Raw genomic sequence first — 25,518 nt, 5'->3', positions numbered from 1 at the left:
ATACATTTTGGCACATACAGTAGCTTGGTTATTTGTTCCCAGTGCTCTGATTAGTGCCTTACTTTCATTCCTATCCTACATGGCATGCAGACAACCGCTTGTGTATGGGTTGAAGCTACATAACAACTCCTAGCCCACCTGGCATCCATATAACAGCTCTGTTTATGGGTTAAACGACATCGTCTAAGTGTGGTAGGTTGTTATTGCTGCTGGTGGTGGGTTATTTTACGTTTAAAGTAAAATAAGCTCTGAGCTGGAGTAATCGGTAACACAGAACAACCTGTGGGTGTGATCATAAGGATATTCATTAGGAGACTACATAACATCGGAGTTATTTAAAGTTAGGCATCTAAATTACATAATTGGCCCTTTTTCAACCTACATCTCTCACATGGCTACACCGTTCGTAGAAATCCCCCTTCCTTCCAGACAACCCCACCCTGAGCCAAATATGCTTGCACTTGGGGAACTGAGCAATAGAATTGTCTCCATCAGCACAAGCCAGTGGTTAGTGCCCAGGCTTATGAGTCGGGGGTACAGGTATAACTCCTAGCTTTGCCAAAGATTTACAGTGTGACCCTTGGGCAAGACACTGGCAGCCCAAATTTCAGAAGTGCCTAGTGATTTAGGGCACATCTGTTCTGATACACCTTTCGGCCAGATTTGCAGTGGGGCTTAGCCTCTACAGCTCTTCAAGGTCCAGATTTTCAAAAGAGCTCAGCATGCTAATGGTTAAGCATTGCTTTCATTCCTAGCCCACATAGCATGCACGCCTCAGCTATATTTATGGGTTGAAACTACAATAATAACAAGCAGGCACTGAGCACTTCTGAAAATCAGGCTCAAGGAGTCTCAGGTAGGGCACCCCAAAAACAGCGGCCATGTCTGAAAATGTTGGCCTTAAAACAAAAACAATATGTGCCTCAGTTTCTCCACCTGGGACAGCAGCGATAACATCAAGGAGGATGCTAGGAGGGCTAGACTGTTAAAGTTTGCAGACTACTGTGAGGTTCTTGGATACCAGGCCCTTGAGAAATAGATACATAAGCAGAAAGGAAGAACTGATGAGAAACATGAAGACAGGAACAATCAGGTTTTAGGCAGCAGGGCTCTTTTCAGATATTCCCAAACTGTTTGCAGAACACGTTTTCTTTCAGGCTTTTCTGCAATTCTTTCTCCACTCCCCCTTCTTCTCTCCCTCCCCCCCAACAAAAAATGTATGGGTTGCAAGTCAGGGCAGATTCCAGGAACCAAACCCCACCTTGAAGTGAATGGGAGCCTGGCTTTTGTGGGCAGAGCAGAACCTGTCCCATCATGCAGTGCGACAGGCTAGCCAAGCAAAAGTCTTTGGGGACTGTATCCGCATCAAAACCTGATAGCCCTGCCAGGTCATACCAGTGCAGCGGTGTTTTCTGTCACTTATCCTGTCTCCATGTACTTCACACTCAGCCCAGTTTGCTTTTATATGTCTTAGGACTGGATGGGAGATGGAGCATTCCCCTCCCCCCAAAAAATTATTTTTTGACAACAATGAAAAAAGCTTCATTTTCCTTCTGCATTTTTCCATACCATTGTTCAGGTGGTTATTGGAAACAGAACCTTTTTTGGTTTTTTGTACCCAAACACAGAGGAATCTCAGCCAGTTGGGCAGAAGGAGCAAACCCTCATCCCCCCCCCCGGCTCACCAAACAAAGCCAAGCGACTGTGTTAATAACGAACAGTAGCCGTGAAATGTACTCCTTGCTTTTGGCTGGATGCTGCTCATACTCACACCTGAGCCGCCCCATTGACCACAGCCAGACTGCCTGCCTGAGACTGATGGCAAAACTTGACTCCAGGCACCTACTTCAGTGACATCCAAGAGGAGGAGGCAGCTAAGTAGCTGCTGTTGCCTTCCTGGGTCTTGCTGTCTACAAGTACGGCGTTAACTGGCATCTGGCTCAGCACAGTGGTTGTGAAAGCCCCAGCCTCTCCCACTCACCCCTTGCCCAAGCCCTGCTTGCTGCCTTTGTCACTGAATTCTCCCTCATCTTTCCCATTCAGTCCCTGTTCAGAACTGAAGGACCTGGTCCAGTGCCCATTGGGGTCAATGGCAAAACTCCCACTGACGTCAATGGGCTCAAAATGACTTTGTCTTTATTCCAGCCCTTTGGCACCTAATGGTTCCAAGGAGACTTTTTCCTCCTCTGACGCTGTGCTCTTTTTTTGTACTGATGCTGTTTTCTTTGTGCCTGGGGTAATTTCGGTGTTTTTCACGCTGATGTTCAGAGCCATGTTGTGTATTAGCATTGTAATGGTAGTTGTTTTTCAGCAGTCTTGGGACTTTGCTTTAGACATTCCATTTTTTAAAAATAATTGTTTTCTGTTAATCGTGACTCAGAAAATTTCCTGCTACTCCTGGGTTATTCATGGGGACCAAGCAAGAAGGCAGGTCTGTGGGGGTATAAGGAGAAAATTTGCTCTAGTGTCTGTAAGCTCCTTGGATTCTAGTTCTAACTCTGGTCCTCACTCTGCTGTGACCTTACGATCTGATTCTTTCAGCTGGTTCTTAACCCAGCCTCGGTTTCTGCTAGTGCATAATTGTTCCAACACTGAATATTATGCAAGTATTAGCGGCTAGCCATCTGACAAGCTGAGATGCAGGCACACACAGAGGCGGTAGCATGCCAGCCTTCTAATATTTGTGCCTGCAATTCATTGTGAGAGAAAAAATGCAGGCTAAATTATTTGCAGGTGTAAAACTGCACCACAGAACTGGAGACGTGTGTGAAAATCAGGTATTTGTACCCTCTCTGGCCCACTCTATCAATCTATAAACTAGAGCTATTTATCCTTACCTACTTTGCTGGAGCTTGTGAGGATTATTTAATATTTTCAAAGTGCTTTGATGATGAAAAGTGTGCTATACGTGGGACACAGTGTTGTTCTTTCAGCATGGACTCACCCCCTGCGGTTAGAGGGACAGTGTGATCCATGACATTTTGAACGGTGTTATTTTCTCTCTTTGCTGTGGTGTTGGTCCTAGGATCTGAGGCAGACCAGATGAGTGGGTGAGGTAAAATATTTTATTGGATTCGTTTGTGTTGGTGGAAGGTACAAGCTTTCGCGCTTCACAGAGCTCTTCTTCAGGTCCAGAGAAGGAAATCAATCCTAACAATCTCTCCCAACTTGTATTGAGCTCAGACACACTAAATTCCTCCCACAGGCCTGAAGAGCTTTGTGAAGCTCTGTGGCACCTTCCATCAACAGAAGTTGGACCAATAAAAGACATGATCTCACCCACCTTGTCTCTCTCATATTCTCTCAGCAGGCAGGGTTTTTCCGGCATGTTTTGTACACCTGAGACTGAAATAACATCTGCCCCGATTTCAGCAGACGAGCATTGTTTATTGAGAGAAAAGACGTTTTCTTCCATTTGCAAATCCATTAGTTTCTTTTCTTCCTCTTGACTGGAGCCACTCTCAAAATGTGCCAGGACGAGAGGGAACAAGGGAAGGTGTCTTCTGGGGTCTGGGAGCTTATGTGGCCTCTCTCTGGAGTTGGTTTCTGGTTGAATGGCAGCCCACTCTCTCTCCAGAATGAGCGATTGACCAAACAGACCCATGTATCCGGGCCAGAGTCAGAGCAGTTACTGTGTGTCATTAGGTGCTCTACAGTTACTAGCTACAGGAGATTCTCCTAAGGCACACTTGCTCTGTGGCCTGTATTTCTGGAACAGGGATCGGGAAGTTCTATCCCGGCTGCTGCTGTGAAGCGCCAAGGTACAGCCCAGAAACAGGGATCTCTCCATGCCAGCAGTTGGACAGTGTCACAATCCCTTAAAAAGTAAAGGAGGACTTGTGGCACCTTAGAGACTAACAAATTTATTTGAGCTTAAGCTTTCGTGAGCTACAGCTCACTTCATCGGATGCGTCGATGAAGTGAGCTGTAGCTCATGAAAGCTTATGCTCAAATAAATTGGTTCGTCTCTAAGGTGCCACAAGTCCTCCTTTTCTTTTTGCGAATACAGACTAACACGGCTGCTATTCTAAAACAATCCCTTAACTCGCTCTTGGTAGCTGTTCCCACCTCACAGCCATGGACCAGGCCACAGCTTTCCTTTACGTCAGGCTCTGATCAGTGCCAGAGCCAAGCACCGACCCTGGGTGGAGACAGGCTTGCCAAAGAGGAACAGTGCCTGGGGGAGTCCTGACAAACTGGACAGAGTGTCTGTATTGAGGACAGATTGTCGCCTAGGCCGAGAGCAAGGGGAGCAGATGTGAATGGGGGGAGGACGCATTAGAGAACCCCTGAGCAGAAAGGAGAATGTCCACCTCAGGCCTCGTGGAGTTAACATTCGGCTGCAGGCCTTTCCTCACTCTTGGCAATAAAAGAAAACGCGCTGGGTGGGGGAATGAATTTGGACAGGGAGTGTCTTCAGGCATCCACAGTAGCTCTAGGGCTCCTAATCATACATAATGATGGAGCCATATGGAGTTACATTGTGAGCGGTACCTCACAGCGCCTGTGTTCCTCATACCAGGGCTTCTACATAGTTTCTCCAAGACCACAGCAGAGCGGCAAAGCACTTCCTTTTACCAGTCTGTTCATTACCACATATGTGAATCTGGGAACCTGTGGAGCGTGAAATTAGGAACAAATGTAAAGGCGGTCTAGACAGGAACTATTCAGCTTGTGGGCCTCCATATGCTGCACTTTTCTGTTCTCCCCCTTCCCCCCTCCACGCCCCCGCTTGCACACTGGAGAGTTTAAAGCTTCCAGGTCTATACTGTTCATCAGACAATATGTTTAAAAAAACAGCAAACTCCAAATGGCCCCAGTTATAACTGAGGGGTGCCTAAGAATTCCAAAGATCCTGACATGTGGGATTTTCCTAGCTACGCTCTATACATGGCTGGCTGCGTGTGGCTTTGTGTTTGAAAGCACAGGACATAGGGGAAGCAGGGCCATGTGCTATCCTTCGTTATTGATTCCATGAGGGAGGGAATGGTTGTTTAATTAATGAAAGGTGAAAGAAAGGGAATCAGCATCAGCATCAAAATACTTAGAATTTACTTGTATTTGGGGAATCTCAAAGCACTTTACAATGGCAGGTTGATAACTTCATCCCCCTTTTAAAGATGGGGAAACTGAGGTCCAGAAAGTTGATGTGCCTGGCCTGAGGTCACCCAGCGAGTCAGCAGCAGAGTCATGGAATAGTCTCCAGACCTCGGGACTCCTGATACCTTTGCTTCAGCCACAGGACATAGATATCCTTTCGTGAGTGGATGATATGTGACCATCCCCAATTGATCAGTTACCTTTCCTTCCAGGAGAGAGTGTTCATTGCAAAGCCCAGCCTGTGAGAGCACAAGGGCACAGGCTTCCAGGCAGGGCAATGGAGTGAGCAGGCAGGGAAGGGGTAAGATGGGGAGGATGTTCTGGCAAGTTGGCCATCGCAGGGCATCGCAAGACAATTATTTGGGGCAGGATGACCCCAAGGGTCTGACTCTCCTTCCCCCTCCACCAGTGTCAGTCAGGAAGTCAGTGGAGTTAGACCAGCTTGAAATTGGTGAGAGAAGAATCAGGCCCAGGGTATGCTGAGTTTAGGGACTCTGTGGTCCTTAAAGAGCCCCATGATTATTTCTCATACCTCCTTGTGGGAAGAGAGGCTATTGGGTGACACAACCTGCATCAGACTTGAAAGGGAAGCAATCAATATATATGCGCACAAGAGATTAAACGAGTCTATAGAATCTTCTGGCATGTCACCAAATTGCTGGGATCTGCCCCTCACTCTTTCTCATCCCCAAATTGGATCTCTGCAGATTTTCCCCCTTGGGGCACCATGTTTCTGTGTTCCCTGCCCATCCCAAACATCCGATGAATCAAGAACCGAATTGGGTCCAGTTTTTAAGTACAGCCAATGGCCAAGAATCATAGAATATCAGGGTTGGAAGGGACCCCTGAAGGTCATCTAGTTCAACCCCCTGCTCGAAGCAGGACCAATTCCCAGTTAAATCATCCCAGCCAGGGCTTAGTCAAGCCTGACCTTAAAAACCTCTAAGGAAGAAGATTCCCAAATCACAGCCATTGGGACAGCAGGATCGAAACACTGAGCTAGCTGGCTTTTTTGTTTTGTTTAACCCAATGATTACCCTTGGGAGGCTGTTACAAACTGGGCTGTGGCCTTCTTCTGAGCAGGGCCCTGTGCAAGCAAGCCAAGGCCTGGAGCCTGTGCTGAAATTCTCGGCACCTTGGCTTCTCTGTTGCCAGCTGATGCTGTAGAGCGTGCATCTCCGTTGCTCTCACAGGTCAAAGCCCAAGCAGGCTCATGTAATAAACTCAGACCTGTCGGCCTTTTTTTCTCTTGCCAGACCTGTCTCTAAGGTCATAGGCCTGCTGTAGAGCAGATGGCTGAAGGAACCAGGTTTACATGTTTGGATGCTCCCTGTCCCAAGCTCAGATGTGGGGGTGTCCAATGGAGTGGCTGGAGGAACACCACAATTCGGCTGCCGTAATGGCAGAGGTGCTGTAATGGCAGTAGGAACTCATCACCTCTTGGGACCTATCCCAGGTATCACAGAGCACTACTCCCTGGCCTGGGTATGTCTTGTCCCTAGGAAGCTAACGTCTACAGGACAGTTGCCATTGGACCTGCACTACCTGAAAATCTGGGCACCTGCTGAACATATGGGCTACCGAGCATTTGCCGTGCGCTTGAAGGAAGCTGTGGTGGTGTTGTCCCCTTGGGATGAGCTGGGATAACTGACCCGAAGCAACCTCTTGTCCCCACTCACCCAGCAGGGTGAGGCAGCTGTGAGCAGCCCAGCTCACACCATGTAGCAAACCAGTGTGAGCTCAGCAGCAGAAATAGAGGCCTTGGGGTATTTAAAAGGGGCTTTTACCTTTTTAACAGGCAGGATGCTCTGAACAAGGACTAAAGATTTGACACGGTTCAAGACTGAGACAGCTGCAGACTCTGTGGGGCCACATTGGCCCTTGTACAGCACTTGGCTACAGTCTCCTGACAGAAGGAGAAAGGAAAAAATGGGGGGGAAAGAAAAGCCACAGGACAGGTTCATTATGATGTTTTATACATGAGGAGCATGAAGCTGATTTGGACAGGGCTCCTGTCAGCTGGTCCAGCCTCCCCACTCTGCCCCCCTGCATGCAGCTTGCTTCCTGCTCCCCGAGGCTCCAGGTACCCAAAGGCTGAGTTGCGTTTTCATTACTCACATGCAGTCAGCCGTTCCAAGGTGCAGCCAGCTGGCCTGGTGCTCTGAGCTGGAGGCATGGGTGGGAGGCTGTCCAGAACTCTGGGGGGGCAGTGTGTGTGGGTGTGTGGGTGTGCGTGTGTGGGTGTGCATGTGTGCATATGAGCATGTGTGCGCCAGCCTGTGTCTGTGATGCTGGGGAGGTTCACGTCCAAACCAAACAAACTCTTACTTTCTTTAACAGCTTTTCAGTCCCGCGGTGGGGTGAGCTGAGTTATAGTTCGGGAGTGCTCAGAAATGGAGATGGGCAGCACCAGCGCTCCTGTGGAGGGTCAGAGCCTGTCACAGCTGACAGGACAGGCCCGAGTCCCACGTTAACCAAGACAAGTTGTCTAGGTAACAGGAAAATATTTAGCAGGGCACCCGAATGAGCAGAGGGAAGGAGAGACGCAGTTAGCTCACAGAGACACTGGATTTGCTGTCTCCAAGCCAGTCATTGGTATTAGGCCCAATATCCTGCCTGGCCCTAAACCTGCTTCAGAGGTTGCTGACCCAACCCCGTATTATAAACCTAAGAGCCAGCTCCATAGCCCCATGGCGATAGTGGGTGTCTTTCCATCAACTTACTGGGCTTCAGATCAGACCCAGAGGCCCTAATTTTGACCCCCCAGATCCACATGTGGCTCTTTGTGAAGCAGGGGAAGGAGTGGGTCAATGCAAGGGGGTGGACTGGGGCAGGAGCAGAGAGAGGGTGCACCTGCCCCGGGCAGCGTTGCCCCCACCAACTCCACAGTGACCCCACCGAGCCTGAAGCTTTCCAGCAGAACCCCCCATGGTGTGTATGATGGAATACACCTCTGTATTCACACCCTACACACTATTGTAATAATATTAGTACCCAGCAGAGTAGGGAGACCTGACCAGCTGGAGGGGAAAACAAAGGCAGCTCAAACAGGTGGAAAAAATACCAGCAGGGAACAACCTTCCACACCGACTCTTCCCAGCTGGCAATGTTTTTGAAGAGGGGGACTGAAACTATAAAAAGAAAGGGCAGACGCCCCTCTCTCTCCTTTGCCCAGCACCTTCGTTGCAGCTAAGAAGACAAAGGGAATGGCGGTTGGACTTGGGGAGGGGTCATCACCTGAAGTGTATGGTCAGGAAGCAAGTGGTGAGAAATTCTGCTTGAATCGAATACAGTTTAAGTCAGGCACTATTTTATCTTTATTTTTCTTGTAACCATTTCTGACTTGTATGCCTCATTATTTGTACTCAAAATCTATCTCCTTGTAGTTAATAAACTTGTTTTATTGCGTCACCTAATCCCATGTGTTTAGGTTGAAGTGTGTGGGTAACTTCATTTCTCAGGATAAGCTGGTGTGTATTTATTTCTTTAAAGCAATAATGAACTTAATCTTTCTGGGCTGTCTGGGAGCGGACTGGCCAGTGCAGGACATACAGTTCTGGGGAGAAGGTCCTGGACTGGGAGTGCGTGTGGGGGGGGTCACCCTGCGGTATAAGCAAGGCTGGTGAAAACCAGAGTGTGACGGACAGGTTGTAGGGCCACAAACATGTGAGAGTGGCCTGCATGGTGGTGGCTGGTTGTGAGCAGTCTGGGTAGGAAGCTACAACAGCTAGTCATTGCCAGGCACCCCAGGTTGCACTGCAGGGGGTGACACAGCCCCCAGTGGTCTGGATTATACCCTGGTATGTCAGAGAATGAAACACCCTCGGGGGCAGCGGAGTCCGTGGCAGTGGGGAGCCACGAATAGCTGCACACATGTTGCCCATCTAAGCGCCCCACTTACTGGTGTGACAAGGTAAAGGCCACATCCAGCCGCAGGCGCTGACCTTTCTTTTTCCTGCTGCGTGCTCGACCCCCGCTCTGCCCCGATGCTCTGCCCTCACTCTGCCTCTTCCCACCCAGCTCTGCCCCCTCACCTGAGCCCCTGCCCCCCACCTGCCTGCCGCTCGCTCCTCTGCAAACCCTCTCCCCCTAGTGCCTCCCACCAGCTGCTCACTGATCAGCAGCCACCACTGTGACTGGTGTGTGCTGAGAACCCCCTGTTTTTTCCCATGGGTTCCTGGTTGGGCGTCTACCATCACATATAGGTCACGACACATGCTGCCGTGTGTAAGCACCTAATACGGTTTCTAAGAAGTAAAAGTCCAGTCCAAATCCCGTTTAAAGTCAATGATGCAAAGACGTCCCACTGACTTGGATGGATCGTGTTGGCGCCTCTGCATACAGCCATCCATACACATGCAGGCCTCCCGTAGACATCAGTGGGGACAGGAGAGGCCCCGGTGACTATTATTAACAGAACTCAGACACTCTGATTTCCTTCCCCAGACCTGAAGAAGAGCTCTGTGTAGCTCAGCAGCCTGCACCTTCCACCCATAGAAGATGGTCCTGTAAAAGATATTCCCTTACCCACCTTGGCGCGCACTTAACAGAACTGTCATGTTGCATTTCTTGTCCCTTGAGTTTTCTCTCTTTCTCCGTGTTGCTTTGAGAAAGGAAGGGAATTGGATTCAACTGGCAGGATGGCATCAGGAGCAGCTTTCCTCGTCAACCAAACAGAGGAAACATTGAGCCGCTGTTCCATGACCAGTTGCCTATTCTGCTCACACCAGTTTCTAAGTCATCTTACAAGTGACACTTTGGGGCGGGGGGGCTAGTGAGTAGCCTAGTGGAAGAAATGGGTGTCCCTGACCTGCTTTCACCTGGTGCTGGACCCGCAAGGTTGTGATATGTGTATAAAGCAGGGCCTGGTAGCTTACAGCTAAAATAGCCTATGCTTTAGTCCAGTGTCAGTCCAGCTCAGTAGCTTGCTCAGTATTTTACCTTTCATTATGCCAGCCCTAAGCCATTGCAGGACTCAGATACCTGCCATTCACACAGCACGCGCGAGAGATCAACTCATCATTAAAAAGGATTTGTGGACACTTTTTGAAAAAAACACCCACACACCAATGCGTGAGGGGGAAAAAAGAGTAGTCAAAGGAAATTGGTGATATACTGATGTCAGCCAAATATGCAGACAGGTGCCAGCCCCAGGCTAAATTACAGTCTTTCCATTATTCAAAATGCAGTCAAACCTAGCCATGGCATCAAGGCCTCTCTTGGTAAAAACAGTTCCAAAGCGCTTTGAACAATATGTTCATTTGCACCACAGCAAACTATGAAACGGCCCAGGGGCATCGTGCCCCTTCCCACCCCCAGCCTGGGACACCAAGTCTCAGCATCATTTCTCAAGGCAAAGCCACTCCCTAGAACAGGTGTCTGAATACAACCCCAGGCCTGAAACAATGTGGTATCGGAATCTGGCCTCTCTGGCATTGCTAAATGGTCGCCTCTAATATTATATGTATATAATTGTATCTTTGTATGAGTAGCAAACACACACACACACACACGTTTGTGCGTGCTGGTCCTGCGAAGGAAAAATTTTATATTCTATGCACAGCACATGCGCATGCATGTACACACATATATGCACTGTTTATACAAAGGCCTGAGTGACATGATTTAATGCATCTATTTTTGCAAACTGAAGCTCTGCAAATGAAATGTGCTATTCCTGAGTTCATCATAGGAGAACATTTAGTAGTTCCAGTTATTTCAAATTAAAATCCACATTATTTTCATATGGAAAATAGATCACAGGCTCGGCGGCAAACTTACACAATTCAAATGCTTTACTGTATAAAGCTCTTCCGCTCTCTCTGTACTAGAAGCTATAAATCTTAGCGCAAGCGAGAGCCCGTCACGCTAGGTAATATTGCCGTTATAGTGATGGGTACACAGGCTAGACTGTGACTTGTCTGTGGTTTCCTGCTGAGACCACGTTGGTCTAATTACAAGCCAGAAGGGTTTTTTTCCTTTTCATGGGTCCCGTCTTCTGGGTTGCTGACTAGCCCTCATTGATATTTGAAAGTGGGCCGCACCCTGCAGGATCAGGGCATCTCTTTGAGGGTTTGGCCAAGGGTGACTCTCAAAAATATATCCCCGTTTTGTATAATATAAATATAATCATATTATACATTATGCAACTGTGGTGCATCATCACCATTGACCGCTCAGCTGCTCCACCATATGTGGAAGAGGTAGTGATGGTATCAGCAGGCAAGCATGGCTAGGACCCTGTCACTGCTGGAAAGCCAGCCAGCTCAGTGGCTGCCCTCTTGCAGGTGCCATTTGTTTGGCTCCATAAATGAAGGCCATGTGGCTGCCTTCTCCCCTGGGTCACCAGGCCAACCCCTTGATGCTTTAACTTTCTCGTGTTCTTCAAGATGCCCTGCATCAGCTTGACTTACTTTCCTGCCAGTATGTTTTACACTCCATAATGAACCGGCCCAGTCCTGTAACCCTTAGTCAGCACGGTTGTGCCATTCACTAGCACTACTGGTGGGTAAGAGTTTGCAGAATCGGATCCTGAATCAGAGCACAGCTGCCATTGGCATTTTTCTGGGTGACACTCAAGATGCTTACGAAGCTCTCTGCTTTGTGTTGTCCGATGGGCAGTGCTTTATTGCAAGGCTGAGAGGTGGTTTGTTAGAGTCTTTCTTGGGGATTCTCAAAGCTCAATAATTTGCAATGGCGCTCCCAGTTATTAGGGCAAGTTATCACGGTGTGGCTGGATAATCATTATTTTGTTTTAGTAACACGCCAGCTTTTCTGTAAAGCAGAGACGCCCCGTGCCTGCCGCGAGTGGGGGAGGGCCGCGTGAGGCCAGCCAGCTTCAGCAGTGTTACTGAGTGTGCCCAGTCTGTGTGAGCATGCTCAGTACAAGCCAAGCAGCAAATCTGGTGGGCCACATGACCCCCCCCGCCCAACCCTCCAACGTGTCACCTCTGTGTAACAGTCAACAACGTCCGTACCAGTGTTATCAGGCTAGACTGTGCAACTGTTACACTGGTGCACACTTATGCAATTGTGCAGGCCTTTGGAAATTAACAGCGCGCCAGCTCTTTGTCTGAGACGTAATTCATGAGGGAACATTTTTTTAAACACATTAGACTTAGGGGAAGATTAAAATACATTAGCCTGGACCTGAAACATATTTTTTGCTTCCTTTGCAAATGAGTCCCACGCTCTGCTGAAACGTAGTGACGCAAAGCCAAAGGCCCTGCATTTTGTTCGGCAGACCCACAGGAACGGGAAGCTTCCATTGTGTGTCTAGTGCGTTTTATATTTTACGGCACTGCGATAAATGCTCTTACCTGCACGACCCCCTTGACATCAATGGCCTAACTGAGCAGAGAATGTTGCTCTTTGTCTCATTATATGGAGTTAACCAGCCCAGAGAATCAGTCGACTTTTCCCTAGGCTCCAAGTCATAGACACTTTTTTCCCACCTGTTGGCTGCAGTGACACACATTAAATCTTACATCTACTGGGTGGTTACTTTTTGCAGCCTCCCTTCATACATCTGTCAGGTGGCACTTAGCTGGACTCAGGGCGATGGGTGATACCAGCTCCATCATGTTCCGCCTACTAGCTGCTGCCAAGGCAACATCACAGTGAAACAAGTAGATTTACACAGATTGGTTCCAGATGGATTTTTACAGGCCTTTGTTCCAGTTGTTTGGCTTCAGGAAAGGCAGCCTGCAGGCCTGCCCCTCAACCCTGATAATGGGCCTGATCCTGAGGCCCACCCACTAACCCCAGAAAAGTCAAGTGGTCAAATCGTGCAGTTCCATTAACTTAGCTGGGAGTTTTGCTGGAGGAAAGACTTCAGGATTTACTCTACCGAGCTGTGTGTACTTAAGGAACAGCAGGCTTAAGCCTGGTGTGTGTAGGTCAGCCAGAACACAAATAAGCAGTGGGCCATGTACTTCTGTGTTAGTATTCCTTCCTACCACGTACAGGCACCAGACAGACAAACAGCTGGCTGCACAAAAGTGGGCAAAGCGGAAGATGCATTCCAGCCATGCTGGCGATCCTTTGCTAGCTTGAATCGCCAGATAGTGCACGCATGGTCAGAGGCTTGATGGTCTTGTGTCAAAGATGAGTGCACAGGAAACTGTACAGAACTTGGTCTAGAGGCTTCAGATGGTGCTGTTCTCTCTGCTGGCATTTGACTTTGTTATTGCAGGAACTTTAGGTGCTTCAGCCCATTACACAGGGCTGGGTTAAGGTAATCAAGGGGCCACAGGCACAGGAGACATGAGGGGCCCCTGTAGCCCATGCCTATGGGACTGTAGCTCAGAGACCCCCTTGGCCAAAAGCACAGCCCTGCCCCATAGCCACCCACACACCACCTGGCTCACAAAGCCAGAGGTCACATGAGCTACAGTTCAAGGAGTTTACCTCGGGCCCGTAGCTCAGGGGAACACAAGTGAGCTGTGACTTGTGGCCCTTAAGTCACAGCCATGATTGAGCCTTCTCCAGCAAGTGCTAGCTGTCAACATGCCTACTTGCTGCAGTCCCTAGTGGCCCAGTATCCACATGGTTTAAAAAAACCCAAATTCAGGATTAAGCAGCCTCAGCATGGGCAGGCTGGGCAACGTTCGAGGGGCGACTGGCCACCGCGCAACCTGCCCCATTGGCACACTAGCACAGCGTGGGGTGGTGCTGTATGCTGGGCTCCTGCACCAAAGACAGGCATAACCCACCAGAGCTGGGGTTTCAGTCAGGCTTAGCCCCCTGCATGCCCCTGGGGCACAGTGAGTCCTGTTAGGTGCTGAGCTGCCCCCCTCCCCCTGGTTTTGCTTGGTTGCAGTAGAAATGTGGATGAGGCCACTGCCCATTCACCTTGTGTTTGAAAGTCTGTTCTGTCTTCCAGGTTGTTAATGGAGAAGAGGTCGAATGACAGCCGGGACCGTGGTCATCACAGGTGGAATATTAGCGACTGTCATTTTGCTTTGCATTATAGCGGTTCTCTGCTATTGTAGGCTTCAGGTACTCCTCGCGGGGTTGCACGTCAGCCCATGCTTCTTTGTTTCAACGTGACTGAGACCAGTTTGTACAAGGGCTGCCCGGCCGGAGAGGCAGCTGAAAAGTGAGGGGCAGGAGAAGGAAAATGAGATTGAAGGGGCTTTTGGTGAGAACCAAAGGGGACAGGAACTGCTGCTGAAGGGCGAATGGGGCTGGTCCTTGACTCTGAGGCCAAGTTCATTCCTGCTGGACTCCGGTCACTGAAGTGTTTGGAGCTACACAAGGTTGCAGCGCCTCTGCAGGCTCCCTTGCAAAATTATCAACCGTGAACATAGACAAGGCCCTGCCCCAGGGAGCCGACAGCTGAGCACAGCAGGAATGAATGTGGGTTGAAGTGTTTATTGGCCCTTGTGAGCCAGGCTCTCAGCCCTTTAAGTTCTGGCCCTTCACTAAATTGGCTCAGACTTTATGTCGTGGTGGGGGGAGGGGCTCAGTTTCTAAGGTGATGGAGCCTGGCGCTGGAAAGTCCCTGTTCAGCCCTCTCTGGCCCCTCCCTTGCTAACGGAGGCTGTGCCCTACAGCGCAGTCAGTCGTGTTTTATCCAGAATACAGAGCAAGACATGGGGCCTGGGACTGAATGACCCTGAACTTTGGGAATGTCCAAAATCCAAACTCAAATCCAGCGCAGGATGTTGCAAATGGCCCATCTTTTTCTCGTAGGTTGAACCAAAGCTGCCCTGAAAACGTTGATAGGTTCCAAATCCATGTGCAAATCCATTACTGTTTAGACTGACGCGGCTGTAGGCTTGAGTTCCTTTTAAGTGATCAATGGCTTCCTGTTTCCTTGGCTTTTCAGTATTACTGCTGCAAGAAGGAGGAATCTGAAGAGGATGAGGAGGAGCCAGATTTTGCCGTGCATTCCCACATCCCTCCACTTCACAGCAACCGCAATGTAATGCTGACCAATGGGCCTTCGCTCTACTCCTCCTCCTCCTCACCCTTCAGCAAACAGCACTCCCAGTGCAGGACTGTCTGCCCCAGTTGTTCCCACTATGAGCCACCTACCTTCTTTCTGCAGCAGCCGGAAGAGATCCACAATGGAGGAGACCGGGTCAGCTACAAGACCATCAGCCAGGAAGATATTGAACTGCCGGTGAATGTGACCAACCTGCAAGCTCTGAACCCCAACCGGCTGTCAGCCATGCGAGAAGCTTTCTCGCGCAGTCGGAGCATAAGCACCGACGTCTGAGTGGCTGGAGCCCCGCACCGGTGGGCTGCCCAGCAAATGACCACTCAGCGTGAGGCTTTTTCTATGCCGTTGTGGCTTTTAACAACGGTGAAACTTTTAAAATCCATGGAAGTGTTTTAAAATTATGAATGTATTTATACAGTAGATAGGTATATAAATATATTAAATTGCTAGATAAAGGGTAAGCAAAAAAAAACAAAAAAACAGAGAGAGATGGTTGTAGAGGTTGCAGCTTGTATGGGTAGGTTTTCTAGAGCTGTACATTGAAAATGTTTTCTTTTTATACTGAGGAGATTTTGATATTGTGCAGCCTTTCCTACACCTAAAAAGGCCCCTCCATACCCATCACCGACAATTGCTATGGGGTAGTTTGCAATCTTAAAGGCAGGTTTCCTGCAATGGCTGACAAAGTGGAAGAGCATTGCACAGGTAAATAGGACTCAACAGCCTCCCTTTGTTGATGAAATTCACCCCCCACAGGGGACCTGCCACCAGGTCTCTGCACCGCCGACGGCCTCAAAGCAGGACCAACTGGGACTTTGTCATGCATAGTCTTGTGCAGTTTCTCTCTAGATAGGGGTGAATGTCATAGATCAGCTTAATTTACTGGTTAGTAAATCCTCACGGTTATCCATGATCTTTCTATGAAGCCAGCGCTCTCTGTCTCCCTCTTTTTGGTCACAAGTGCTGAAGGGAAGTGCCTTGAGGTTAAGGATGCACAACTATTGTAAAGTCTCTTCCTTTAGTGGAGGTCTCCAGAGCTGAAATGTATCAGGCATCTGGAATCTATGGAAAGTATTTTTTGAAATAGCACATGCAAAAACTTTCAGGTTTTTTGTGTAACGGGAGAACAGTGCACTGAGCAGGTTTGTTATTGCAAATATTACCAAAAAACCCCAACAATGCCACACGCTCTTTCTAAACTAGGGAAATGAGGGCTAAGCAGAAATAAAGAGGACATTTTATTTGTTCCGTCTGGAAATTTGTCACATTTTAGACTTAAAACAAAGCAACAGTCACATTCTCAATTACAAGTCACTGACAACTCTCAGCTAAATAGGACTGCTAATTTGCAGTGGTAGCCAAGGCCATGTACGGCCCAGAACGGGGCTGCTGCACAGTCATTCATGGCCAGGGCACGGCCTCGATTAGCTGTTTCCCCGTTCTCTTCTCCTTATGTGGCTTTGCACAGGGATTACTCTGGAAGAGGCTTTGTCCGAGTTTTCAAGGTCATGCTCACCGCAAAAAGTAAAAATGCACCATTGTTTTCTTCTGTTTTGATAATAGTTCAAACCCTGCCAAACTGTTGTAATGCTAAAAGCCAGAGACCTAGACCCCAGCAGGTCTAAACACAATCTCTGACCTGGCTTAGGTAGTTTAACATGAGGAGGAGGTGAACTGCTGCCTGTGTGCACTGAAATTAGGCTCAGGCTTGTAATTTCTTGATGCTGAGAATCCATAAGCACCAAATTCTCTGGAAGCTTTAGAGGGCAGTTGACTGCTATTTTGGCGTAGTAAGGCACTTCCCTGGCTAAAGCACGACAGGGATCATTTTATTCATTTAAATAGCAAACCATCTACAATTTCTTTAGAAGAAGAAGGAAACAGCAGTGACAGAACCATATCAAAAGGTCCTTTGCAACTCACTCCCTCAAGGCTTGTTTTTCTGGTGCATACAATTTGTTCTATGAACTATCTCCTTTGTAATGGCACTGTACGTTAGTCAGGCTAAAAGCATTGCTCTGTCATTGTGGAACGACTCGTTCAGCTACAGAGCAGGGACTGGCTGCAAATAGACTCTGATGATCTCGGCACCATGCTCTGGTTCAGGTTTCTTCATTACAGACATGCTCTCGGCAAGGAAAGCGGTTGTTTATAACCACTGTATGCCGCCTAACTGGAAATTATACTTTTGACCTTGAGCCTTTTTAATTCCATGGGAGACCTTTTAAAGTACACGTCATTCTTTAGGACTTAATAGCTTAGAACACCTTGGGTTTTTTTGTCTTGGTTTGTAACAAGTTAAATATGCTGGATTTATTCCTTACTGAGCTCCCTAAGTGGGGACGCATTGCTGTAAATGTGCTCATTGGGAATGGCGTTCCGTCTTCTAAGTGATCTGGTGTGACAGCAGCTGCTTCTACAGGTCTCTTCCGTTGTACGAGTCTTATTCAAGTTTGTTTCAAATGCATTTAGCTTTTGGATTCTTTGCATTTCCTGTAGCTGTACTTATAGCTCCATCTTTCCTCTTTTTTTCCAGTAGATCTTTGAAACTAAGCAAGTGATATCATCTGTTTCACTAAACCTTCACCTGGTGAACTGTTGTACAGGGATTCTGGACTCACTGAGAAAAAAAAAGCAAATAAAAAAATAAACGACTCTTTGCCATGATTTCAGAGGCTGAGCTTTTTTTTATTGGTGGCGTTTGGAATCACGTTGCCTTGTGTTAATCACGTTGTCTCCTAGAGGAGGGATTTTTCCAGAAGTGCTCCGGATTGGCCCCCTCTGCTCCCTGTCGATATCAGTGGGAGTCTTTGCCATTGGTGGCAATGGAAGCAAAGTTAAGCCAACACACAGCTATTTTGGAAACCCTGCCCTATTCCTATAGCTTATCAAACATTTCTCTTTGCAAATTTATGGCTGGCAAGAAGTGACAGAAGCTATTCATAAAATCATGCCCTTCATTTATTCAGTGAGTTAGGTACAAAGTACTGCCCTAGTCCTGGAAGATGCGCCATGGAGGCGACTTATCCAGAGTCGTATGATTATTACTTCTTAGCTGTATTTACCATAACGGCTAGGAGTCCCAGTCATGGCATGGTGCTGTGTGAACAGAGGACAAAAAGACAGTCCCTGCCCCGAAGAGTTTACATCCCATTGACTTCAATAGGTCTACTCCCATAGTAAAGTAAGTTTGATGCTTGTTTGCAGGATCAGGCCCTACATTTACAGTGACACCTATCCAATACCTCTTCTTCAGCGCCAATATCCAGGGACAGACACATGCTAAAAATTCAAGAATAAAACTAGATACCACCATAAATATGACAATTTTATTAAAATATACATACGAGTACAAATTAATGATTATAGGGATAAAGTTCACTGTTTGTAAACAAATATATTAAAAAGAGCACGTCTTTTTTGTGATATAAAGTGCAGTTATGTTTCATTATTATATACAATATGTCAGCATTATGATTTTTATAAGGCCTATGAAACTAAAGTTTGATTATAAGATAAAATTCTCTGAAAAAGTATACACCTACATATTACAAAAGGCTTTGGCTTGTGCTCATTTAGGGAATGAAATTCAGCTCCCAAACATAAAGGAAATTAAGGCTAGAAAGCAGGTTACTGGATCCTCTGCTAAGGCAAACATGATGGTGCTTTAATTTCACATGGTTGACACATTGACGTTCTCAATTTGAAACTCGTGCAGAAAACAAAGAAAAGACCTTTTAAAACAAGTGACTGTTTGGAATTAAGAGTGAATCAAATATACAAGATTCTATGTACAGCTTTTGATAATCACATGCTACCAATGTACAGTAGTAACGAAGCTTTCATGCCAGCTTCGAAACAAAATGTTGGTGCCCTTTCCCTCCGTTATGAGGAATCAGAATAGCCGTTTTGCAGTGGTGGAAGAAAACATCCTTCCCGCAAGTTTGCGGCACATTTAACTCTTACTAATGCCAGTATGATGAGCTATCGATAAGTGGTTAAATCAAACCCGGGAGCATCAACCTGGTGTATGTTACATCCCCTGCCAAATGCTGGATGCTCAAAATGAGTCTACCCTTAATTCCTTCTGTCTCCAAGTGCTGAAGTCATTAGGCTAATCTTTCCACTAGGAGTGGGGAGCCCTGCAGGACCTGCAGCAGGCTTTGCTGTAATACCAGTGGCTGCAGAGATTCACTTTGATTGCCAAAGCACAGTTCGTTCCAGCTTGGTCCTGACAGCTGTCATCTAGAGAAGAGAAACACATATTGACCCTCAGATGAGTGAGGTCAGAAGGCAACAGTATGAAAAAAGTTACAGTCTATGTTATTAGCTCATCTCTTCCCACGCTGTTTAACTCCTTGCCTCCTTGGAGGTTTTATTGCTCTACCACCAAGACCCCACTGTGCCCGGCGCAGTACAGACACGTCACATAAAGACAGTAATGTATGTGTCAAAATACACATTTGAAATGATCAGGAGTGCAGCAGTATGATGGTAAAAACCCAGAGTGAGTGACCAGCTGAACAGCAGGAGGAGGCCCGATCCAATTCCATCAGGGTGCAGCTCACATTCGCTCTCAATAAAGGGAGCTGTGGGGAATCTTGGAGCAGGTGGAAGAGTGGACAAAAGAATGGGAAACCTTCCTCCTACAATGAGGCTGCTGAGCGGAGCCAGGACCCATCACTTAGACGGCTGGAAGGACTTGCTGGTGCACAAGCATCCCACCTAATTGCTGGGTTTTTTAGCAATACTTTGCCCCTCCATGCTGCCTTCTGTCCCAGGGTCACTAAGCACCTTACAAACCTCATGACAGCGAGCAGGCATCACTTTCCCCGGGTGACAGATGGGGGAGATGGATTACCAGTGGTCACATGGCAAGTCCATGGCAGAGTCAGGCACAGAACCCAAATATGACTTCCAGGTGTGTGCTTTATCTGCAGGACTATTCTTATTCCCAAATCCTATTAGTGAATTAGAACTACATGCTCACTAACGCTCCCGGTTTCTTTGAACCACCAGACTGCACTCAGATAATGAGATAGTTACAAATCCCCCAGTACATTAGGAGACCAAAATCATTAAAATAATGGCACAGCTGAAACTTACTCGAACATTAGTGGGAATTCACAGAGAAGCGCGCTACCAGAGTTAGCTTGTGCACAAATAGCTTTTGTCTTCAGGCCAGAGTTTTATTCCTCTGAAAGACACCCCTTACCGTAACATGGCCATCTGCAGGAATAGCATGTGTGAGGCCAGCTCATCCGGACACTGATGGCACCTGCCACCATTACGTGTTTGCTGGGCTGAATGCAGATTTTTTTTTCAGTTGGAAAAAATACAATATAATAATACTACTCATATATAGCTTGGGCTTCTGATTTAACTGATAACCCTCTATAAAACACCCCGGCTACGAAAAAATGAAACTGGTATTTAACCAATAAACACCTGAAAACTACTGGAAACGGTGACTCGGCTTTTGTTGACCTCACCCCTTTCCCAGTGCAGTTTGTTTATAAAGGGGCTGTCTCTGCACCCTAGCTTGTATCTAAGGGCTTGTCTACAGGGGTGTGAGTGCTAAAGTGTGCTAATGTGTTATGCATTAATTGGTCCATGTAGACCCTGATGGTGCACTTTAATGTAGTGTTGTTTGTATATACAAACAGAAAGCGCCAAAACCCCCCAATTATTGGCTATCTACAGTACACTCAAAAATAGCTAAAACGAGCCCCCCCCCCCCCAATTAAATTAATAAAGCCAGAAAAACCCTATAGACAGCGCCATTTGTCAGTAAATTTCAAAGCACTTTCCAAAGGTCAGTGTCATCTAGCCACATTTTACAGATAGGGAAACTGAGGCATAGAGAGTTGCCGTGACTTGCCCAACGTCACCCAGCAGCCCGGTGCAGAGCCAAGTCCCAGTCCTGTGCTCTGCCCAAAAAGCCAAACTGTTTCTGCTGCATCTTATTGCACAGTAGTTAGCGTTCCTCATGAATAAAGATACATGCATAGGTCTCCAATCACTGTGCAAACAATACACATACAGTGCCACTAAAAAGCAGCCATCTCTGGGGTGGAGGGCAGCTACGAGGCATACAACAAGTGCACCGAGCGCTGTGTAACAATGAGGGGAAGTAACATGTTGGCCAGATTTCTGCTCTTACAAAACGTGCCGCAGGAGTGGAGTGGAGGGTGTTCAGCACCTCGGAGGATCAATGCACCTGAGAAGTAGTAGTGTGAAAATGGCTTATTCCCGTTTAGCTTAAGTCCCTTCCCACACAACATATCCGAACCGATACAAGCCACTCCTATAGCAGACTGTCTCCACAGGGGTTATACCGGTATAACTATACCTGTGTAACCATATGGGTTTAGCTTGTATACAGGTATAGTCTGTATAAATGGTAAAACTTTCCCACGTAGACAAGGCCTTAGTCTAGCTCCTGTTCCTTACTGGCTTGCACTGAAAACACAGCCCCAAACCGTGTCTTGGCAAGACGATCTGGATTCTTTCTCCTCACCTGGTGGCTCAGTAGGGCAGGGCTGCAGGTCACAGGTTTGTTTACCAACAGGCTTCACAAGCGGGTCACAGCCACGAACAATATCTGTGCCCTGGTAGCACTTCACATCTCGCATTCTCACGCCAACGCCGCAGGTTTTGGTGCACTGGTGAACAGAGCGAGACAGAGATATTGTTGGCAGAGGCAGCAGGCCTCCGAGGGCTGTGCACAGAAATCCTTGACTAGAAACTGACGAGCCCTGGTTTTGGGGTGCACAGAGACTCATTGCTCCTCTTTCAGATAGAATCAAGTAACCCCGTCACGGTGAAACAGTTTCCTTTTGAATCAAACCTTTGGTGGCTGCAAAACCAATCCAAAAACCTTCCCGACTTCCCTCAGCACAGCATGGACATCCCCCCGCCACGCAGAGCCAGGCACCACTCATGTCCCACATCGGCAGCATCTAGGCCTTGCTTTGACCCTCCACACGGGGTGAGTTTCACTCCTGGGGCTGGTGTAGCCAAGGGGAGCCGCTTAGCATGCTGGGTGACACCCAGCCCCAACGTCCCAGCCCCTTAGTTTTTTTGGGGCTTTCAGACAAAACAGCGCCCGCCGCTCAGTGTGCCTAGTGCAGATGTTGCAAAGCCAATGCCACCCTGAGTACAGCCTGTCTCTGTTTACTGAAGTTCGGATGCACTGTCACGCTGGAATTGCAGTGGGGGCTGCTGTATTGATTCCAGACTACACCAATGACTGGTTTTAAAAACTAAACTCAGCAAGCTGTCTGGACCTCAGAAGGAAAGGGCTCTAGTATAATGATAGGGACCTATGATTATTGATTTGCCTTTGAAGCACCGCACACATCTACTGTGCTGTGTAAATAATGATAATGACAAAACACATCTTGCAAGGCAGGACAGAGGCTCATCTGCAGCAATTGGGCCAGGAACCAGACCCAGCTTTTGGGGTCTGGATTCCGGCCACTGACTGCTAGACAAGAGTTTCCCTACAGCTGCCCCTGTCACGCAGTCGGAACCAGAGTCCGGTCCAGTGTTGAGTTGTCACGCAGTTAGGGAATTGACTTGTTACACGATTCCCTGGGATATATTTAGGGATTTTGTTCATGTCATGCCCCAGAAATAGCCCCGGTGACGGGTGCACCCTCATTCACCACAGGACAGGCCGTAGCAGGGCAAAGCTTCTCAGCAGTGACCCCCTACCAATGTGCCTCAAGCCAGCTCTGCAAGGACCATCTTTAGGCAGAGAGATCAGCTCCTCCTCTATGCACCATTCAGGCCGTGCCCTCGCTTTGCAGAGAGGGAAGGGGGAATTCATACTAGCAGTAGCGACATGGGGACGCAGATAGCTCCCCACTGGGAACTGCCCCAAAACTATCGACAAAGAGATAAGGTGGGTGAGATCGTATCTTTTATTGGACCAATGTCCAGTCGTGGAAGGGCCACGCTCTCTCTGTGAAGCTCAAAAGCTCGCTCCTTCCACCAACAGAAGTTGGTCCAGTTAGAGAGATTACCTCACCCCACCTTCTCTCTCTCATCTCCTGGGACCAGCATGACTGCAACACGGCAAGCAAAACCAGCAATGCTTTCCCCTCTACAACACAGGGAAATCTTTGCCTATTCCACTGATCCATCGGCAGAGCACACACCGGGAAGTGTTTTCCTGCTCCCAGCACCCTGTGCTGACCCCAATTCTCCTAGCCCCACTCGCTGCCAGTATCTCCCCCCTCACAATTACTGCGGCTGCCCCTGCAGACTAAGCCAGACTCCTACAAGCGATTGCAAAAATAAAACAACCCAAACCCAAACACTTCCTTTCACTGCTGTTCTCCAAAAGCACAGCAAGTACTGATTATGATTTAGTTGGGGATCGGTCCTGCTTTGAGCAGGGGGTGGGACTAGATGACCTCCTGAGGTCCCTTCCGGCCCTGATCTTCTAGGATTCTGTGATTCTATCCTGGTAGGGCCGGCACTCTGCCCCAAGCTGCTACGACAACAAAAGGCTGCCTTGGCACCAGTAGCCAACTCCTAATCAGCTCTTGGCAAGCGCACCACACCTCGCTGGCTGATCCATCGCTGGCTGTGCCATGTGAGCTAAACTGGAACACTTCATTTTGTGCGCCGTCTTCCTAAGGGCATTTACATCTAGTGTGCAGGCTTCGCCGTGCCAGACAGAGCAGGGAAAGGATCTGGCTCTTTTGTAGTGGGGGTAGGGCTGGGAGAGGGGGGGCGAGTTTTCCAAGGATTGCTGTGTTGATGAGGTGTCACTCATTCACAGTGCACATATTAAACAGTCTTGCAAAGGAATGGGACTCCCCTCACCCCCACACCTTTACAGAGAGGGTGGATGTAGCGCCCATGAAAGGCTCCAGATTGACAGCCCTGGAGATTGGCATCCTATGAACATAACAGCCATGTGATCAAACCCACTGGGCCATCGGCAGAGTGAGCGTTTGAAAACATTTTAGCACTCCAGAAACAGCAGTTTCCATGCTCGCTGCACAGGAAGGGCCACATCGGTGGAGGAAACGATCGCCTCTTCCCCCGGTCAGGAAAGCCGCTGGGCTCTGCTGAGGTTTCCCACCAGAGTGCCCATTAGGAATGATGTTACTGAGAGCTCGGCTACTGCTTCCCAGCTGCAGAGCTCATGGCACTTTACAAAGGTGCACAAGTACCATTGTCCTCATTTTACTGATAGGGAAACTGAGGCACAGAATGGGGAAATAACCTGCCTAAGCTAAGGCAGAAGAGGCAGGAACAGAACCCAGGTCTCTTGACTCATAATCTGGTGCCCTGTCCACTGGACTCTCCTACTTCTCACCAGGATGCTGCTGCCTCCCATCTATTAGTCCCCTGCTCTAATCAGAGCACCTGCTGCCCAAGAACACACCCTAGACCTCAGCAATCCCAGTTCCTACAGGCTGCATCTTACCTCAGACCAGGGAGTCGTGTACCACTTGAAACAAGGACGCTCAAAGCAGGTGGTTTCTTCTATGGGTTTCTTGGTGATGTCACAGTCTGTGGGGCTCCGTGTTTTGATTTTCCCGTTGACAATCTCCAGGCACAGCACGATCCTCTTCTTCACGCCCCGGCCGCACGTGGTGTTGCACTGCCAAGGACGGAAGCCAGACAGAGAGAGAGCCCAAAATGAAGCGTCGGCGAGACCCCGCAATGTAGTGTGACCTCAGGCAGAAAAGCTTGGGCTGGTCTCACTCCTGGCCTCCAAGGGACCGAGTTCTCCTTGTGCTGCTCCACAGGTATATTCCCCACAGCCACAAGGAAAATACCCCCAAATGGCCACCAGTCTGTCCAGGATCCCACGCAGGCCCTCCACCACCCACTGCCAACACCACAGGGGAGCAGGGGGTCACACCAGTGCCCTCCCAAAGTCCTAGCAATGAGGCACTTGAGATCTCTAGCATTATCCCCTTTTGGGGAGCCTGAGGCCCAGACAGGGGACATAATTCATAGCAAGTCAAAGTGGGGAACAGACCCAGGAGTCAAGACCCCCTTCAGCACCCTCCCTCCTGAGGCTCATTCCCTCATATGAATGGGACGGCCGCATCCATCGGTTGGAACAGGCAAATCTCGAGGCGGGTTGGCTCTTACCCTTTCCCAGTCCTGTGCCAGCCAATGGGAAGGGCAGTTCTTGTCCCCGCAGGGGTGGATAGCAAGCGGCTTGGTCTCCAGGGTGCACTGGGACTCCGGCACCACACGGCCATCGCTGGTTTTACAGTACACATGCCTGATCATCCTCCCCTGCCCGCAGCTGCCACTGCACTGAAACAAAAAGAGCAGAGAGGTGCTGGTGAGTCATGGGAGGGTACAAACACCCCCACATTCCTGCGAGCAGCCCCATGCCTCCCCAGTCCCTTCTTCAAACACATGGCTCTTGGGAAGCCCTCCACGAGACCCTCATCGTGACGGGGCCATAGCGGAATGGGTGGGATTCC

At 48.5% G+C, this 25,518-nt stretch overlaps 2 protein-coding genes across 7 annotated transcripts in view; one reads left to right on the top strand and one right to left on the bottom strand.

The window, feature by feature from the left end:
* Window positions 1–17,716, top strand: part of FAM163B (family with sequence similarity 163 member B) — a 54,726-nt gene extending 37,010 nt beyond the window's left edge. Inside the window, exons 2-3 of one of the 2 annotated variants that reach the window (XM_048823135.2) lie at window positions 13,985–14,100; window positions 14,933–17,716. In XM_048823135.2, coding sequence (XP_048679092.1) covers window positions 14,008–14,100; window positions 14,933–15,325 — 486 coding nt within the window. In that variant the 5' untranslated portion in view covers window positions 13,985–14,007 and the 3' untranslated portion in view covers window positions 15,326–17,716. The other variant, XM_048823136.2, reaches the window with a different exon arrangement.
* A 643-nt stretch (window positions 17,717–18,359) lies between these two features.
* ADAMTSL2 (ADAMTS like 2) overlaps window positions 18,360–25,518 on the bottom strand; it is a 46,840-nt gene continuing 39,681 nt past the window's right edge. For 4 of the 5 annotated variants that reach the window (XM_048823134.2, XM_048823133.2, XM_075120289.1 and 1 more), the window contains 4 exons: window positions 25,175–25,345; window positions 24,498–24,674; window positions 21,570–21,714; window positions 18,360–19,294 (listed from right to left, as the gene is read on the bottom strand). In XM_048823134.2, the coding sequence (XP_048679091.1) occupies window positions 19,176–19,294; window positions 21,570–21,714; window positions 24,498–24,674; window positions 25,175–25,345 (612 nt within the window). In that variant the 3' untranslated portion in view covers window positions 18,360–19,175. Of the gene's footprint in view, window positions 19,295–21,569; window positions 21,715–24,497; window positions 24,675–25,174; window positions 25,346–25,518 lie in introns of those variants that run through there. The other variant, XR_012665206.1, reaches the window with a different exon arrangement.

Source organism: Caretta caretta, chromosome 16, assembly GCF_965140235.1.
Source record: "Caretta caretta isolate rCarCar2 chromosome 16, rCarCar1.hap1, whole genome shotgun sequence".
Classification (NCBI taxonomy): domain Eukaryota; kingdom Metazoa; phylum Chordata; order Testudines; family Cheloniidae; genus Caretta; species Caretta caretta.
This window is presented reverse-complemented; position numbering and strand designations above follow the sequence as displayed.